General features: G+C 35.7%; 1 protein-coding gene across 3 annotated transcripts in view; it reads left to right on the forward strand.

Annotated features, from left to right (window-relative positions):
- The window catches only part of LOC125671776 (paladin-like), a 136,919-nt gene that overhangs the window by 97,029 nt on the left and 18,825 nt on the right, over positions 1-21,065 (forward strand). For all 3 annotated transcript variants that reach the window (XM_048907675.2, XM_056161144.1, XM_056161145.1), the window contains 3 exons: positions 8,826-8,921; positions 9,097-9,231; positions 20,408-20,530. In XM_048907675.2, coding sequence (XP_048763632.2) covers positions 8,826-8,921; positions 9,097-9,231; positions 20,408-20,530 — 354 coding nt within the window. The remainder of the gene's footprint in view (positions 1-8,825; positions 8,922-9,096; positions 9,232-20,407; positions 20,531-21,065) is intronic.

Genomic DNA, 21,065 nt, shown 5'->3' on the forward strand with positions numbered 1-21,065 from the left:
TATATTGTGATGTTCATTTAGAGTAACTGTGCATGTAAAATGATGGAATGTTATGAACTCCGAGTCCGATGTTTAAAAACTATGAACGATAGAAATGAACTATAATTGATTTTACAGAACTTTACTGATTTGATTCGCGTACTATTTTGAAAAATGTTATGTTTTGTATTGGTACAAATTAAAAGTAACATAACCGAGTTATAAACATGCTAACCAGGTTATTACTTAAGTTCTGTCGCTAACTTAGATAAATGTTTATGACATTATCAGTATTGTGGGATTTTACTATGTCATCAGAAACACATTAACTTTTAAGTAAATAAAAGACAGCTATAGTGAGAATAGAAGCCAGTCGATACTCTACTAAAATCGTGATTGACTCGGCATACTTCAGGTATAGGACAGTGGTGTGTGTTAAACACTACCAAGTCTTAAGTTACGTGTAACCATCTGTTTAGTAAGTGGAATATCAATTTTTATTATACCCCCCGCAAACGAAGTTTGGGGGGGTATACTGGAATCACTTTGTCCGTCCGTCCGTTTGTCCGTAGACGCAATTTGTCCTAAGTTTATTTCTAATACCGCTGGACATATTTCATTCAAACTTTATGCACATCTTCTATATATTATGTAGTTGTGCATCTCCTATTTTCATTGAAATATTTTAACAGTTATAGAAGTTACACACATTTTCTTTTCATTTTGGGGGTTGCACACTTTGTCCAGAGTTTGATTCTAATACCGTTGAACAGATTTGATTCAAACTTTATTCTCATCTTATATATATAATGTAGTTGTGCATCTTCTATTTTCATTGAAATATTTTAACAGTTATGGAAGTTACGGACATTTTTTCTGGTTTGGTTGTGCTTGTAGTAATAGACACAATTTGTCCAGAGTTTATTTCTAATATCGTTTTACGCTCATTGACCAGGGATTTGCAATCATACAGCCTAAAATGTGCCAAATAGTATTCATTGTTTATATTAAGCATATTTTTAATATTTCATGTACTGCTGTACTATAGAATCTACACTTCTGCATTCACATTGATTGCCCTGTAGATAATGTAAAAATATCCAATGTGCTTGCATTAAATATTTCTCATCATCTTATATGCCCCGCGGGGGGTATTAGTCCCATTAGGACAGTTCTAGTTGTCATTTACAAACCTCCTGGATTGGTTCGTAACTATATTACATTTTAGAAAACTTTTTTTGGATAATTAATGTAAAGATGCCTGTACATAAATTACCATTAGTGTACTAAAATAGGATGTAATGTCTTGGGTAGGTTTAGGACAAATATTTGAATTTTCTGGGCCCTGCACACATTAAGGCCTTGTAGATGAGGCAGAAACCAACAACACAGTCTTCACGAAAACTCAATGGTCCGAAGACCGACGAGGCCAGTGAATTTGACGGTCAGGTCAGTGAAAATTAAAAATCAGGAAGTCCGATGGGCTTGTAGACTTTTTGTAAGTCACATTAAACATAATTTTGGATTTAGATATTCTAAGCGTCTTATTTGCTTCAATTTATCATCAAAATAAAAAAAATCAAATAATAGCACATAAACTAATTGTTTGGACATCGTGGTTTGTTTATTTCGTAAAGTACTTGTAATTGTCAAGATAACTTGTACGTTGATCACGTGAATATTAAACGAACAACTTGTTGAAACAACAAAAATTGCCGCGTTCTGTTACGCACCGCACACCGGTAATTGCTGCTTTATTGCATTCTCCAATTAAAATGAACTTCGACAATTGCAGTTATCTCTGATTTTATGCAATTTCTATAGTTTATAGAATTAATCAATCGTTTACATTTGATGTTAGTAGAGAAGGTTAATTCCTAAGGGGCACTCGGGCTGTTTTCATGTTTGTGAAAATACGTGAATTTGTAGTCTTGTTGTTTGCGGGCGAAGAGAGAGAAAATACCATGTACGGTGTTGTTTTTCTGGTATCGACAGAAAGGATGTCTTAGGATGGATATGAATACGCGTAATAACCATAGTTTCAGTAAATTAATTGTACAATTTTACAATGCATTCCATAATGTATGTGATAAACATATGAAAATTTAGGGGGCCAGTAAATTTTACTGTGGGCCAGTAAATTCAGACAGTTCACTGGTCCGACTGGCCAGCAAGTTTTAAATGTTTTCGTGAAGACTGACAACATGCATATCTATGTATCTGCTCTTGGATGTAACTCACTGACAATGTACGCTTAGTTTTTTTTTTTCTCTCTTGAAGTTATAATTGGTATCGTATTGAAAATATTGAATTGTGGCATTAATATTGCAATACGTATAGTATTGTGAAGGGGGCATATTGTTTCAGCCTTACAGGATTCAGGGGATGCTTCTACCTGAATCATGATATTGACGACCTTTAATTGTGTAAGGATTCAGGGAATGATCGCGATATTGACGACCTTTAATTGTGTCAGGATTCAGGGGGTTCTTCTACCTAAAGCACGATATTGACGACCTTTGTGTCAGCAGGATTCAGCTAGGTGGATTTTCAGGATTGTGTATTCTGAAAATGTGGTAGATCTTTGATGAATAATTTAGTAGATCTTGGAATGATTTATTTGAGTTGGTATGGAAAATTAACAGTGAAGTGCAGAAACTAGCTAGTTTATATTCTTTAAAAGCTTTTAAGATATTGAAAAACTTAGATACTCTCAAAGTAAATAGTGTTGTAAAAGCTTCAGTGTTTCTTTTAAGATTTATTTTTATGCTATTTTATTTGCATTGTATTACCTAGAAGAATTTAGCTGTCACATGCAGTCTCAGAATTTAATGTTGTTGGTTGATTTATACTTTGTTTTAATTATCAAAATGAAAGCATGAAAGACGTACTGAAGATAACGAACAGTCAGATCATGTGCTATATATCTCATATCTCCTATAAAGAAAACAAAATTAAGAGTAACTAGAGATTGTCCCCAGCTCCCTACATTGTAAGTGCTCCTAATGAAACCTCCTCCCTTTAATGCACTGCATGGTATGGAAGAGAAAGCATGAGCAGGAACATAAACAATATGAACTCCGATAAGCCACATAGGAGAAGTTCACAAACTATTTTACACCTTCCACCCCTCATATCCACAATAACTTTAAGGAAAACAATTGGATCCTCCTGTTCCTTCAAAATGCACATCTGCAAATGGCATTGAAGTATCCTTAAAAAAAATGGAAGTCTATCAGATAAGCCATATAGGAGAAGCGTTCACAAGCTATTTTAACATCCTCCACCCCTCTTAGATCCACTATAACTTTTAGGAAAAGAATTGGAACCTCCTGTCCCGACAATATGCACATCTACAAATAGCAATGAAGCATTGTACAAAGTTTCAAATCTATCCAATAAGCCATTTAGGAGGAGAAGCGTTCACAAGATTTTGTGACAGACAGAACGGACGGAAAGTGCAAAAACAACACGTCTTCCCCTGAAAGAGGGGAGACATAATTAATGCAGACATGAACCCATAAGCACACCAGAAGTGGGATCAGGTGCCTAGGAGGAGTAAACCTTCTCTGTTGACTGGTGACACCCATGATGAATTTCTAAAATTCAGTCATTATCTTTTGGTAATGATCTGTTTACTTCACCTTAGCTGCTTAAAGACGGAATTGGTGTTCTCTCAATCAGTGCTGCTGTGTGCAAGGTCTGGCTTGATTGATAATTATATTTAAGGGTACCCTGAAGTCTTCAAGAGTGTTCCTATAGATGAGTGTTGTGTGATCTAATCAACTGCATAGCAACGAGCACATTATATGTAAACATACTCTACTAATTGGCTGTTTCATTAATTATAAATATTCTCATTAGTATTGTACCGGTGTATCACATTGGTCTATGGCCAGTGTTCGACTTTTAACACCTGTCTGTCGACAAATAATTGGGAGGATCGATAAATTTAACACAGTCTGTACATGGTGCTGGTAAAAAAAAATCATGTTTGTCTAATGAAAATACAAGACCCTCATGCACCCATGAAAATAGCACGTGAAAAAAAGTAGAATTTGAAATAAATAAATAGAAAAGACTTGGATTTCTTTAGAAAATTGCTTTATGAATGATGTTAGGAGGACTCAAACACTGAAAGATGTCCGACTTGTACATAATGATGTTTTGGATGAAGAGTCTGATGTTAGTGATGTTGAAGAAAATTTAAAGGAAGCAATGGAGGAGGATGTCTAATTTCTCTGATCATGTCACTCATTGTTTATCATCACTGACTGATATTTCAGAATATTCTAAATACATGTTATCAAAAGTTGCATTTATTATCTTTTTTTTAATAGGAAAAGTTAATGGCATGGGCACAATTTAAAAGTTTTATTTTTGCTTTTTTAATGTTTACAATGCTTAACTAAGGTATTCTAATGGTCAGTAAAAATTTGAATGATGATTTTATAAGTGAGTTACAAGAGAGATTCAAAGCTCACAATTCTTTGTTATGTAAATGTAGTAGTTATAGGGCTATACTGACCATGGATATCGGCCTGGATAGCTCAGTGGTTAGAGCACCTGACTAGTAATGCAGGGGTTGGATTCCCAATCCAGCCACAAATTTTCTCCTCTCTCTTATATGCTACATTTGGTGCTGTTGACCAGCCACTAGAACTGACAGGTGAAAATGCCTGCCAGGGATTTAAGATTCTGAGTTGTTGTCTGCAAGGTATGAAGACATTTAAGGAGGGAGGAGTGTAGCGATTAGCCAGGTTTGATTGCCGGTGACCAGATAGCTTTGTTGGTAGAGCACCTGACTATAGAGATTCAGGGGGCCCAGGTTCAAATTCCAGTCTGATCCGTTGCATTTTCTCCCTTCCTGTTATATAAACAAGGCTCATGCCATGTTTTTGTTTACATAGGTTAAATATACCAGTAAAAATTTCATTTAAAGCAAATTTTCATGTTACAAGCTAATTCTGAACACTATTAAACAGTTTCTAGTGTGTGTAACATCTCGTGTTGTTTTACGATATTTTCTATGGAGCAATCTATATTATGTAAACAAAAACATGGCATGAGCCTTGTTTACATTAACAAAGAATTGTGAGTGCTAGATAGCTATCTCACATATATATTATGTTCTAGATTCATATGATGCAGTTGTTGCTTAATGATACATTTAGTGTTGCTTAATGATACAAGTGTTGCTTATCAGATAATGATACAAATGTTGCTTATCAGATAATGAAACAATAGTTGCTTAATGATACAAATGTTGCTTAATGATACAATTGTTGCTTAATGATACAAATGTTGCTTATCAGATAATGAAACAATAGTTGCTTAATGATACAAATGTTGCTTAATGATACAATTGTTGCTTAATGATACAAAATGCTGCTTAATGATACAAAATGCTGCTTAAAGCTGTATGGTCCGAATTACAATATTTTTTTTCCATCTCGTAAAAACGCTATTAAATCATCACACGTATGTAGTTATGAGGGTGTATGACATATCATACATTATTTCACCTGTTTTAACCCAAATTATTTGATTTTAAATTGATGTTTACAAATGTAACGGGAAGGGAGAAAATGCAACGGACCAGACCAGGATTCGAACCCGGGCCCCCTGAATTTTCTCTAGTCAGGTGCTCTACCAACTGAGCTAACTGGCCACCTGTGATCGAACCCGGCCGACCGCTACACAAATAACTGCGTCACTCTGCCATTTCAAGTGACAGTCACGTGACCAGTTCAAACTTTCAGATCACCGGTGGTCTTATCTGTGTAAAGCTGTGTATTTTGTTACAACAGTACCGTGCCATAAGTTTAATAGAATAAAAATATCAAATACCTCTTAGTAATTCGTTGTTTTACGCTCTTTCAGCCTTAAAACTAGACAGTTGCGTATGAGTTAATACATCATGTTGGGATTCCCCTGACGTGCGTGGGTCTATTTATAGACGTCTAACACTGTATAATTTATGGGATGATTTATATATGTACCACACTATATTTACTTTCTAAATAATATTCTCACGGTTTTCTTTTACATGCAGATGTTTTCAAGCATGTAATTAAGGTAAAGTTAATAACTTAATTTATAAAGTAATTTATCTGCTTTAAAGTAATTATGTACAAAAATAATACATGAACATCGGGTCGTACAGCTTTAATGATACAAATGTTTCTTAATGATACAAATGCTGCTAAAAGGAAGTCAACCATTATGATATGTATATACCTCCTTAGCAGGAAAAATTTGAACCATTTATAAATGCTACATTTGTATTAAAGCACCACTTCACGATAGTTTATCATTAAGCGGTGGCATGCTTTTAACAATTGTTGCAATCCATGAATCTAAACATTTGTGATTTGATATGAATATTAATCTCGAGAGGACAGCAAAGCTGATACCCAGCACGTTCAGATATTAACACTCCCAGGGTCAGTCGGATAACACTCCCAGGGTCAGTCAGATAACACTCCCAGGGTCAGTCAGATAACACTCCCAGGGTCAGTTGTATGTACATGGTTGTAAGTGACCAATAATGCTAGTGAGCTCTTATCAAAATAAATAGAGTGTTCCTGCATCCATTATTTTGATTGCTATTACTAAAGGCGTGAACTGATGAAACAGTAAATTGGTTGTCACCTTAAACTTAGGATTACTGTGGATGGTTAACAAATCTACATATCTTGTCATCATGTCTTGCATATTAAACAGGATAATGCCCAGTCGAACTTTAAATAGAAGAAAATCTAAACAACTGAGGAAAAAAATATGTGTCTGGCTCAGTACCATACACGTACAAAAATTAATGCAATGGCTTCATATGAAGTCTTAGGTCAGGAAAATCACAACAGTGAACACAAAAAGGTGTTATTGTTCTCTACATTTAGCAAATAGTGGAGGATATTAATCTGGGTCCATTCATTTATCTGTGACTCTTTTGTTTCCAGGCTATATCTTTGAAAGTCCATATTAAACTTTTACAATATAATTTCATGAAATAGCTCCCTATGAATTTAAAAAGACCCATATTGATTTTGAGGTCAAAAGGTAAAAAATTCACATATTACATAAAATGATTTCCTCATATTTACTTTTTTTCCCAAGCTTATGCAATGACTCTTAGTTCGATAAATTTCTAGCATAAGAAAGACTTCTCTTTATTTTTAGATCAAAAGATGAAAGCTCAAGGTCACAATTCATATAAGATATTAGATAGTTTTATACTGTAAAACTAGCTATAAAACTACCTTAAGGTTTTACTTTTAAGACTTTTTATGCCCCCCTAATCCATGATTTGAGGGCATATAGTTTGTTTTTCTGCAAAAACTTTAACCTTGGCCATAACTTTTGAATGGATGATGATGTATTTCTTGTGACAAGACCTTTCTTTTGGAACCTAAGTTTTTGACCTTGCGATATTTATTTTGGAGTTTGATCGTCTTTCGAATCTACTTTAACTTATACGCCATAACTTTTGAATGGTTAGTGGTAGGGCTTTCATATTTCACATGTATTCCTTGTGACAAGACAAGGGGATATCAGTGCTTCACAAACTTTGTTGCATGGACCTGGGTGATACACACATGGACCTCTTTGAACATATGAACTGGATGATACACACATGGACCTCTTTGAACATATGAACTGGGTGATACACACATGGACCTCTTTCAACATATGAACTGGGTGATACACACATGGACCTCTTTCAACATATGAACTGGGTGATACACACATGGACCTCTTTCAACATATGAACTGGGTGATACACACATGGACCTCTTTCAACATATGAACTGGGTGATACACACATGGACCTCTTTCAACATATAAACTGGGTGATACACACATGGACCTCTTTCAACATATGAACTGGGTGATACACACATGGACCTCTTTCAACATATAAACTGGGTGATACACACATGGACCTCTTTCAACATATGAACTGGGTGATACACACATGGACCTCTTTCAACATATGAACTGGGTGATACACACATGGACCTCTTTCAACATATAAACTGGGTGATACACACATGGACCTCTTTCAACATATGAACTGGGTGATACACACATGGACCTCTTTCAACATATGAACTGGGTGATACACACATGTAGTTCTTATGAGAATTTTGAAGCCTTGATCAACAAAATTTGTGAAATTCATGACTAGTGGGTGAAGTTTTCAGGCCCAAGAGTGAGGCACTGTATACAACCCTGAAATGCTGAAACTGCATCAAATTCTTTAAAATCTTGCTTGCTTATCACCAAACCTTTATGAATGTAATCATGTGATGTACATGTATGCCTATAATACAGTGTAGTCTTTAAGAGTGATCAAATTTCAAAAATGGTCAACATGGGATTAAGATTAGTGGTCAATAAGGATGGAAATCACAGTGAGCAAAAATTTAAAGTTTCGTGACATGTATCATTGGAAATGTCTTGAAATTAGAGCTTGAAGGAATTATGGCAGTTGCACTGAGTGAGAGTCACAAAATGCAATGTTAAAAAACCCAAATAAAACATAAGTGATTTAACTTTCATGAGAGTCAATATGCATTTATCTTGGAAGTTTGACATTCTGGCACCATTAAGCACTTCAAACTTTTTCTTTTTGTTGTGTGATTATACACACTTGTGAAATCTTTAACTATAGGATTTTACACATAGTTTTGACAACTTCAATTAGCTGATATATTTTTCAAATCTCAAAAGGGAAGAATGATGATGAGATATAAAAAGCACTGTTATTTAAAAAGAAAAACCTGACAGTATGATTGATAGTCTTCTGAAATTTGTGATGATGTTTTCTTGTTCTGTATTAGGGAAAGAATGCGCAAGAGATGCTGTACAAAAGATGCTGCCATTTTCTACAACGCTATTTGTTCCTCATCGTTTTCAACAGTTATCTTACGGAACAGGTTTTAGTTTTGTGTTCGTTCAGAATTGTTTGAAGTGAAAGTTAATGTAGATATAAATATTTTTGTTTGAATGTTTAGAAAAATTAATTCTTTGTGAAAATGAGAAATGGAGAAAGAAAATAAAAACACCACTGCTTCTGGAAACAGCAACTGAATGCTTATTTGCTTTTTACAGTTCTCTCAGAGATTTCTAAAATCCTTCTCTAAATGGAAGAGACAACATCCTGAGATAATCCGGTTATTGCAGAATGTTCACCACCCGAATTACCATGCGCCGCTGGATCTGGTGCTGACAGAGAGGCAGTTCTTAGTAAGTATAAACTTTGCTTTTTAATAGTTGCTAGAAACAGCAGTACCACAAATTAGTGTACTAACAACAGCAGTACCACAAACTAGTGTACTAACAGCAGTACCACAGACTAGTGCACTAACAACAGTACCACAAACTTATGTACTAACAACAGAACCACAAACTAGTGTACTAACAACAGCAGTACTGCAAACTAGTGTACTAACAACAGTACCACAAACTAATGTACTAACAACAGCAGTACCACAAACTAGTGCATTAACAGCAGTACCACAAACTAGTGTACTAACAACAGCAGTACTGCAAACTAGTGTACTAACAACAGTACCACAAACTAGTGTACTAACAACAGCAGTACCACAAACTAGTGCACTAACAACAGTACCACAAACTAGTGTACTAACAACAGTACCACAAACTAGTGCACTAACAGCAGTACCACAAACTAGTGTACTAACAACAGCAGTACCACAAACTAGTGTACTAACAACAGTACCACAAACTAGTGTACTAACAACAGCAGTACCACAAACTAGTGCACTAACAGCAGTACCACAAACTAGTGTACTAACAACAGTACCACAAACTAGTGCACTAACAGCAGTACCACAAACTAGTGTACTAACAACAGTACCACAAACTAGTGCACTAACAGCAGTACCACAAACTAGTGTACTAACAACAGTACCACAAACTAGTGTACTAACAACAGTATCACAGTCTAGTGTACTAACAGCAGTACCACAAACTAGTGTACTAACAACAGTACCACAAACTAGTGTACTAACAACAGTACCACAAACTAGTGCACTAACAGCAGTACCACAAACTAGTGTACTAACAACAGCAGTACCACAAACTAGTACACTAACAGCAGTACCACAAATTAGTGTACTAACAACAGCAGTACCACAAACTAATGTACAAACAACAGTACCACAAACTAATGTACTAACAGCAGTACCGTAGACTAGTGCACTAACAGCATTACCACAAACTAGTATACAAACAACAGTACCACAAACTACCATACAAACAACAGCAATACCACAAAATAGTGTACTAACAACAGCAGTACCACAAACTAGTGTACTAACAGCAGTACCACAAACTAGTGTGCTATAAACAGTACTACAAACTTGTGTACTAATAACAAGAGTACCACAAACTAGTACACTAACAGCAGTACCACAAATTAGTGTACTAACAACAGCAGTACCACAAACTAATGTACAAACAACAGTACCACAAACTAATGTACTAACAGCAGTACCGTAGACTAGTGCACTAACAGCATTACCACAAACTAGTATACAAACAACAGTACCACAAACTACCATACAAACAACAGCAATACCACAAAATAGTGTACTAACAACAGCAGTACCACAAACTAGTGTACTAACACAGTACCACAAACTAGTATACTAACAACAGTACCACATACTAGTGTACTAAAACAGTACTACAAACTAGTCTAACAACAGCAGTACCACAAACTAGTGAACTAACAACAGTACTACAAACTAGTTTAACAACAGCAGTACCACAAACTAGTGTACTAACAACAGTACCACAAACTAATGTACTTAAAAGAGTACCACAAACTAATGTACGTACCACAACAAACTAGTGTACCACAAACTTATAGTGTACTAATAACAGCATTACCACAAACTAGTGTACTAACAACAGCAGTACCACAAACTAATATACCACAAACCAATTTACCACAAACTAGTGTACTAACTTCCCAGGGTTGGTTTGTCATGATGATGATCAGGTTTTTAGTATTTATATACAGTGGAGCCTCGGTAATCCGGACGCCATTAATCCGGACGCTTCACCTTCCGGACGATTTTTCTAGGGAACGGAATTTTTATACATTATTTTGCATCACTAATCCGGAAATTCGCGTTCCGGATCCGGACGGTCACTTTTTACTACAAAACGTTATTATGCATTGAAAATTGTACCGTTAATCCGGACGGTAATTTTGTTTAGGGAAGGTCTGTGTCGGACAATTTTAGCAAGGTGTAAATTATAAAGAAAACAAGCCAAACTGTCTAATTGAAGCGATTACCTGTACCCTGTCAACACTTCCCTATAATTAAGTGGTGTGTGATGATATGTCAATTAGATAGCACGTGCCGATTGAGACATTGTATTGCCAATTTTCGCACATAAGATCTTTATTGCGTGTAGTGTTGAATTTTGTATATAAATCTGTAGCATATTATTTTATAGTCTTGATCAATAGCCTAATAGTATTAATAAATTAAACATCATGCCGTAATGATAATTTTGTTAACTGCTACATGTGCTACACACATCAATTGTACTGATTCGTAAATTGATTATCGGCTTATGCAAATCTAAAGAGTGTAGATTATACTTCTAGATTCTGAATTTTATACTGTTGATTGGCTTGAAATATACATGTATGTTCATGCACATGTATATGTAGTAAGTTTTTAACGTTCAGAATGTCACGCATGTAGAATGTACCTGTGTACGATTGATTCTTGTTACGATGTTGTAGAGCTTTATTGCTTTCGAATTTTTAAACTCTGGGTAGAAGTGAGAAAATTACCATTTTAAGGAAAATGACAATTACATTTTGTATGTACCCGTAATGTTAGTTTCACCCGAGTTTTGTTCCGTTATTATCGCATCATGAAAATATTAGGTGCGCGTGGCTAGATCAAAGCAGTAGTAGGTCTTGATATTACGAGCTTAACTGATTTTTGTTCTCCCGATATTGTCTTGGATAATTATAGAATAAGAAATATAAACTCCGGCAGATGGAATTTTGGTCAAAGAATGTTGTCAACTGACATGATAATCACGAAATTTTTATATCAACTTTGGACGATGAAGATTGTTTTAACAGACCGCCGAAACCGTGAATCGTGACAGATCGAAATTACCGGCCTCTTTAAGAAGTAAAAGTGTGATGAAATATTTGAAGTGTAAATGATTATGTTAGTTACTAATGATTCATTAACTTATAGTTACATAGAGTGCTTCATTATTTGTTTTAGTGCATACGGTACACAGTTCTGTATATTTATTTGTAGGGCTCATATATATGTACAATGTAAGCACAGGCAAATACACTGAACACGTATCAAATTTTAGTGCTTTGAAATACATGTAAATGTTAACATTATCATCATTTATTTACTAATGCTAATGGTCAAATCCAATGATAGAATGTGTTTAATTCACTATGCATCAATAAAGTAGGCATACATTGGTTACTTATGTAAAGATAGAAAATATGCGATTCAATTATCCGGACGCTTCATTTATCCGGACGATTTTGCTGGGAACCAAAGTGTCCGGATTAACGAGGCTCCACTGTATTCCAAGTTTTTCAAATCACCTGATCAATCTGCATTTGTCATCTGGTATGTTGCCAATTATTGAAAATTGAAAAATTTTAACTTTGTTTTGGTAACTACTGTACCCTTCCAATTCTTTTCAAATTTGATATTCATGAAGCATCTTTGCGACAAAAATTGTAAATTTCAGTAATCCTGCACCCTGGGACCTTAGGGGTGAGGAAAAAACTGCCAAAAATTGACCAATTTTGATCAATCTTTCCTACAACCTCACATCTGTATAAACTACATTATGAATGTATAGTGATTTAGAGCAGGAAGGCCTCTACCAAAATTGTTAATTTCATAATCCCCGAGGTAGAGGTATGAATTCTTACTTTAGGATGGTGTTAGTAATTCTTTCAACTAATTCTAAGGTGCACAATAAGGCCTGCGGACCTCTTCTTTTAAAGAAGATCTTTTGAGGGTTTAAAGATCAAAGAGAGACTGAAATAGCATCCAGTATTTTATAAGGACCACTCTCTCAGCAAGAAGATCTGTTAAAGCATTAGGCTTTTAATGTCCCAGATATAATGTTGCACCTTGACATTTAAATCGCAGTTGTGTCCATGTTTTTGTTAGGTGTATGTACTCCTGGGGGTTAAGGGCTAGGCCAGACCGCAATAGATGATGCAAACATCTAAACTATCTACTCTCGAACATCTTGCTGACAAAATCTTGGCATAATGATAGTCCTCAGGGAGGCTTAGACCTAAAAGGTGATGCTATACAGATCATACAGGGATAATGCATTAAACCTGTAAGAATCCTCGTAACTTCTGAACATCATGCACTTAAAACTATAAACTATATAACATATAGTAATAAATCGACCTCTACCAATATTTTGAAACTCGCGGATCAATAAGTTTCAGCCCTAGGATCTCATATAATGACAATGCATTGCATCTTTAAGTTTCAACTCCTTGACATTTAGAAAATGAAATATAGGGTCATAAATTTGTAATTGCGAGACATTAGAAGGTAATATTTATCATAAAGATTACTAATGGTGAGGTCCTGTTGGGGTCCGAGTTAGAATAGGTTCTCATTACCCCTTGCTTGTCGTAACAGTCGACTAAATGTTATGGTCCTTAAGATGAGACCACAAAAACCGAGGCCCTTTCCATGTCACAGCAGGTGTGGCACAGTAATGATCCCTCCCTGCTAAAAGGCCGTAAGCGCCAAGCATAGGCCTAAGTTTTGCAACCTTTCACCAGCAATGGTGACGTCTCCATATGTCAGAGTGAAAACTTCTTGAGTGTAACGTTAAAATACGATCAATCAATAAATACAAATGGTGAGATGTGACCCCAAAACAAGGCATGTTAGTTAAGGTATAGTAACAAAAGTTGTGTATATTAAGATTGTTAATAATGGACCTGACACTATGTGTCCTGACTCAGAATGACGGTAGCTGCTATGTGAATTCAAAGTAGCATAACCATGCGTGATTAATGGATGTAGCATAAACATGGGTGATTAATGGATGTAGCTTAAACATGCGTGATTAATGGATGTAGCTTAAACATGCTGATTAATGGATGTAGCATAAACATGCACGATTAATGGATGTAGCATAAACATGCACGATTAATGGATGTAGCATAAACATGCGTGATTAATGGATGTAGCATAAACATGCGTGATTAATGGATGTAGTATAAACATGCACGATTAATGGATGTAGCATAAACATGCACGATGAATGGATGTAGCATAAACATGCGTGATTAATGGATGTAGCATAAACATGCGTGATTAATGGATGTAGCTTAAACATGCGTGATTAATGGATGTAGCTTAAACATGCACGATTAATGGATGCTGCTTTAGACCTGTATATGTCGGTAACCATGAATAAGATGTACCCCAAAGGAATACTGCATGTTACTTGAACTGAAGAGATGGCTCTAGTTTTCACTGCATGCAGGCCTGAAGTTTTAAGTTGTATGTTAATGAGTGAATTGAATTCTAGTTCGAAGGTTAAGTGCTGTTCAAATTGACCTACTTTCAGCATAATTACAGCCCCTGGACTTTGACAATTTGTGGAATTCAGTTTTTTAGGTCACCTGAGTACACTCGTGTGACCTATTGCAATTGGTTGTTGTCATGCATTAACAATTGAACATTTTAAACTTCTTGACAGCTACTATACCAATTCTTTTCAAATTTGGTATGAAGCATCTTTGGGACAAGGGGGACATTAATTGTAAATTTCAGGATCCTACACCCCTGGGGCCCTAGGGGTTGGGCCAAAACTGCCCCAAATTAACCAATTTTCAAAAATCTTCTCTACAACCACACACGTGTATAATAAAAAAAAATATAAAAAAAACTAAATGCTTAGTGATGTAGAGCAGGAAGGCCTGGGGTAGGGGTTCTGGCCAAACTTACTATGTAGTGTTTATGTGTAAAACACTTTTAAAAATAACTTCTTCAGTGCTATTGATACTAAATTGAAACTAAATGGATATTTAGAAAGAGCAGGTAGTCCTTTACCAAAATTGTAAATTTGATGATCTCAGGGATAGTGGTTTTGGTATCGGGATGGGGCCATAATGGTCAGTTATTAAATGTGAACAATAGATATTTTTAAGTTTCTTCTTAGTAACTACTTTACCAATTCTTTTCAAATTTGGCATGAAGCATCTTTGGAACAAGGTGGACAAATTGTAAATTTCAGGACTCTTGCACCCCCGGGGCCTTAGGGGTGGGTCAAAAACTGTCCAAAATGTACCAATTTTCAAAAAATCTACTTCTTTACAACTGCAAATGTGTAAGAAAAACTAAATGCATAGTGATGTAGAGCAGGAAGGCCTTTACTAAAACTGTAAATTTCATGATCCTTGGGGTAGGGGTTCTGACACTAGGGTGGAGCCAAGTTTAGTATACAGTGCATTTGATACTAAATTGAAACTAAATGGATATTTAGAAGGTGTAGGTAGTCCTTTACCAAAATTGTAAATTCTATGATCCTAGGGGTAATAGCAATTTGAAGGACATATTTAAGTTTGCTGATACTGTTTAAAATCTAAATGCATGCTTAGGAATAGCAGAAAAGTATGTACAAAAAATGGGGAATTTCACAACCTAGGTTCTAGATGGGTCAAAATTAGTCATATCTTTCAATGTTAATACACATATTATGTAAAGTCTTTCATCAGTGTATGCACTTTTTTTTAAGGGCATTGTTGAAGTTTTAAGAACACATCTTGTTTTATGCCTATCATTAGACGAGAAGTTTTATGTTATGGCGCTGTCCGTGCATCTGTCTGTCTGGCTGACTGTCCGTCCATCTGTGGTCATGTTTTCGGGATTTTTTCCGTAAGGCCAATTCAACTTAATTGATGGATTATCATCCCCGCCCGCTCCTCAAAAATCGGCCTGCCCAGAATTTTTTTATTTTGCGGAACTTGCAATTTCCGGAAATTTTTCATGTCCAACTCCAGTATTTACACTTCTTGTTTACAAATCCACATGAGGAAAATATAGATCATTCAATCATCATATGGTTTTCATAAATTCTCACGTTCTTACGGGCGTAAATGAAAGGAATTTAAAGGATTAATGTTCTTCACATCTTGAAGAAGTTTGGTATCTTTATGTTTTTGAAATTAAAGCTTAACCTGGAATTCGTCTGTGAAATGAGCATAGATTGATATCCATCTAGCATTAAATGATGCACCTCTGTTGACAAAAACTCGATCGTCATTAATATTTTTCTCAGAAAATAAAAGTTAAAAAATAAAATCCTCCCACCCGCCCCTAGCTGCAGAACTGTAGCTCTCTGAAAAAATATTTTTACATAACAGAGAGCTACAGATCCACCCCTTATAAAAACCTTCGATTTACGGCGCTCAAAAAGCTACGCACGGTTGAGGTCTTATATCGTTGTATTCTTGAGTTACTGTCTCATAAATTTAATATCAAAAAATTCTTAACATATTTTCCTACTATACTTGTGTCTAAACATACCTTCAAATATTCATTAAAGCCCCACACGACCTGAAAACTTCCAGCTTCAAATGATTTCGTTTGTTGACGTAGCCATGTTAGGTAGCCGGTCAATTCGAATCCTGGTTAATTTCTATACTTGCACAATAACGTCTAGATGTGAACTAATATCCCCACAAATATTTTAGCTAAATATTTTAAATAATATATCATCCCAGTGCCTTTAAACAATAATTATTCAAAAAGCTAAACTCACGGCAATGCGGCTTTCATTAGTCTGGTGCGGTCTCCATCCCTGCCACACGAGTGTTAAGGACTTTAGTAGCATTTTCATGAATCAAGAACTTATTTTACCTTTAGAAAAACTTTATTTTTTTAATTTCTATAAATTATTCGTATTGATAATAAATGAAGAGCGAATACATAACATATAACGAATTTTATGAATATATACTAACAACAACAGGGTACGAACTGACCCGGCTACTTAACATGGCTACGTCAACAAACGAAATCATTTGAAGCTGGGAGTATTCAGGTCGTGTGGGGCTTTAATGAATATTTGAAGGTATGTTTAGACACAAGTATAGTAGGAAAATATGTTAAGAATTTTTTGATATTAAATTTATGAGACAGTAACTCAAGAATACAACGATATAAGGTCTCAACCGTGCGCAGCTTTTTGAGCGCCGTAAATCGAAGGTTTTTATAAGGGATGGCTCTGTAGCTCTCTGTTATGTCAAAATATTTTTTTAAAGAGCTACAGTTCTGCAGCTAACCCGCCCCATACTTTTTGGTGACCCTGGATGATAATCTACTAATTAAGTTGAATTGGCCTAACGGATGCATGTACATCTTTGAAATTTGGTCACAATCTCTCCCTCAAGAATTGTAAGAGTGAGTTTGCATTTCAGCTGGATTGGTCCATCCTTGACCTAATTTTGGGCTAAAAATAGGTCAAACAGTTTTCCCGGGCTTTTTTTCATTATGGATAAAGATATATTGCCTTGATATTTAGTCAAAGGCCTCCTCTTGGAGGATTACAAGTTCAGATTGCATTTCAGCTGGATTGGCGAACTATGACCTACAGTACTTTAGAGGTAGTAGTAGTAGGTCAAACAGTTTTCCAGATTTTTTTTGGTATGGTCACATATATTGCTCTGAAATTTAGTCATAACCTCCCTCTCAGAGAAATACATAATCAGTTCACATTTCAATTCTGTATGAACATTTAAATAATCTTAAGTTTAATTCAGCAATCATTAGTAATTAACCTGACCACCTGAATATCTTGTCACACTTCACCACACTGCTTTTAAAGTACAGGTGTGATCACTGATGGGTGTTAGGTAATTAGCATTTTATGGAGGGTAAACCCTAAAATATTTGACCATTTGTTTGTGAAAATCAAGGGCACATGGCATTGTGCGAGGTTGGCATTTTAACAGGGGTGTTAACACGGGTAGAAATCTGTTCTTCAGGATTTTCAGGCAATAAGCAGGGTGGCATTATAACGGGGGGCAATATATTGAGGGAGCACTGTGCTTCATATATGGAACTGATTTTAGAGTGTAGTGTTTTGTTCCAAGTTCCTGATTTTTTAGTGGTGCTGTTTTGTGCTTCTTGATTTGGCGGGGGTAATGACACATCTTGAAATATTTCCTCTACCATTAGCTATCAGATTGAGAGGTCATTTTGCAACCAGGACAAGTAGCTCATTGACACACTAGGTGTCTCGGGTAGCTGTTGTTTGATTCACCTGATCAAGTGCGCTGAAATTAACACCGTTATTATCAACACACATCTCTTACTGTATTGTGGCCCATTAATAGCTCCATCTCCTATCAGTAAGAAGGCACTCCTGAAGCCTGACATGTATTGCATGCTTTGATGTGCAATTTGCATGTTACCACAGTATGTCATTGATTGAATTTTATTGAACTGCTAAGTATGACTTCATGTTGTCTTGGGCCTTATTTTCATATGTAGAGCATGGTGTGTTTCCCTATGAGCACCTCTCAGTTTGACCTGTGGGTAGGTCAATAGATTGGAGATACCCTGATTTTTTTGGTTAAATATGTTTGAAATGTTGATGGTGGCATTCAATGAGCAGATGACTTTTCACCAGGTTTCAAAACAGCTGATGTGACCATTTAAATGAAGACATTCAATTGGTCAGTTTAATGGAATGGTTGAAACCTCAGAGTAAAAAAGTATCGTCCCATTTATTTACAATGGAAACAAAACAAAACATGGACTGTAATGATATTTAAGTGAAACAAAAATGATGTTAATGTCATTAATGCATTAAATCCATTTATTTAGTATACATAGCTTATTCCCTTGCCTTGATTTTTCTAAAGTGCTCTTAAAAGCATTAAATGTTTCAAGAGACAACGGTTTTTTGTTGCCTGCATTATAGATGGAGAATTGAATTGAATGTCAATCAAGATATTCCTAATGGTATAGCATTAAATGAAAACTGATTTTTGTCATTCATCTGTATACTGTGATGTTGATATTTTATATTGCTTCCAATGGGAGGAAGTGTAAACAGTTTCCGAGTACAAAATACACTTAGGGAGCTGGCATATATTAATATTTTACAGAATAGTGTCTGCATTGTTAAGCATTGTCTGTAGGAAACTGAGTTAATTACCATAAGCAAACATGAGCTGGGATGGAATGTTCTGTTTGTCTGTGTTAAACATGAGCTGGGATTCAATGTTCTACTTGTCTATGTCAAACATGAGCTGGGATTCAATGTTCTGCTTGTCTGTGTTAAACATGAGCTGGGATTCAATGTTCTGCTTGTCTATGTTAAACATGAGCTGGGATTCAATGTTCTGCTTGTCTATGTTAAACATGAGCTGGGATTGAATGTCCTGCTTGTCTATGTCAAACATGAGCTGGGATTGAATGTCCTGCTTGTCTATGTTAAACATGAGCTGGGATTCAGTGTCCTGCTTGTCTATGTTAAACATGAGCTGGGATTGGACGTCGTGCTTGTCTTATGTCAAACAGGAGCTTGGATTCAATGTTCTGCTTGTTTATGTCAAACATGAGCTAAGATTGAATGTTCTGTTTGTCTATGTTAAACATGAGCTGGGATTCAATGTTTTGCTTGTCTATGTTAAACATGAGCTGGGATTCAATGTTTTGCTTGTCTATGTTAAACATGAGCTGGGATTGGACATCCTGCTTGTTTATGTTAAACATGAGCTGGGATTGGACATCCTGCTTGTTTATGTTAAACATGAGCTAGGATTGGACGTCCTGTTTGTCTGTGTTTAAACATGAGCTGGGATTCAATGTTTTGCTTGTCTATGTTAAACATGAGCTGGGATTGGACGTCCAGCTTGTTTATGTTAAACATGAGCTGGGATTGAATGTCCTGCTTGTCTATGTTAAACATGAGCTGGGATTAGACGTCCAGCTTGTCTGTCAAACATGAGCTGGGATTGGATGTTCTGCTTGTCTATGTTATGGAATTGTACACCATTTCCACACAATGTTAGAAAGAATATAGAATTTCAAGAACAAATCAGAAAGTTAATAGATAGAGACTGATAAGTGAAGAAGAGGTAGAGGTATGCAGTATTATAATAATAATAATAAAAGTACACTTATATAGCGTCTTATCTAAAAATACTCTAAAGCGCTGTACAACATACTAAAATTTACAATTGATAATTAAAAGAAAAACCATAGAATACACAACGAATAATCCTTACACATATATATTAGGGCTGTACAAGTTTCCATATGAACTCTTGCTATGATCTATGAAAATAAATGAAAAAAATTTGATAGAAAAAGTATTGTCGTTTTAGGTAGCTGATGTGTACATAGGTTTAGATGTGATGAGTTCGCAGCTAGATGTCCGAGTGCCTAACTTCAGAAAGCTCAACCTGAAAGGATTCTCTGTGTATGGCATGGCACAGCCTGCACGCGACGTGAGTACATAGCGTCTGCTGTACTGCTTAAGTAGAAATTGTAGCTTAAATCTTGTACACATGAAACTTTAAAGTTGTTTACATTGACCTTTCATCTTACTAGGATATCATTCCTGCCAGTCTGACAAAATCTTGACATGGATTATAATTTAAATCTTGTATATGAAAAGTTTTGGAACTTCCCTTCTAATGACCATGACTTTTTAGCTCACCTGAGCTGAAAGCTCATGTGAGCTTTTCTGATCACCCGTATTCCGGCGTCCGTCCGTCCGTCTGTAAACTTTTCACATTTTCAACTTCTTCTCAACAACCACTGGGCCAATTTCAACCAAAGTTGGCACAAAACATCCTTAGGTAAAGGGAATCTAAATTGTTAAAATAAAGGGCCAGGCCACCTTCCAAGGGGAGATAATCAAGAAAAGGTAAAAATAGGGTAGGGTCATTAAAAAATCTTCTTCTCAAGAACCACTGGGCCAGAAAAGATGAAATTTATAGATAAGCTTTATTAGGTAGTGCAGATTCTGAATTGTTAAAA

This window comes from Ostrea edulis, chromosome 4 (genome assembly GCF_947568905.1).
Source record: "Ostrea edulis chromosome 4, xbOstEdul1.1, whole genome shotgun sequence".
Lineage (NCBI taxonomy): Eukaryota > Metazoa > Mollusca > Bivalvia > Ostreida > Ostreidae > Ostrea > Ostrea edulis.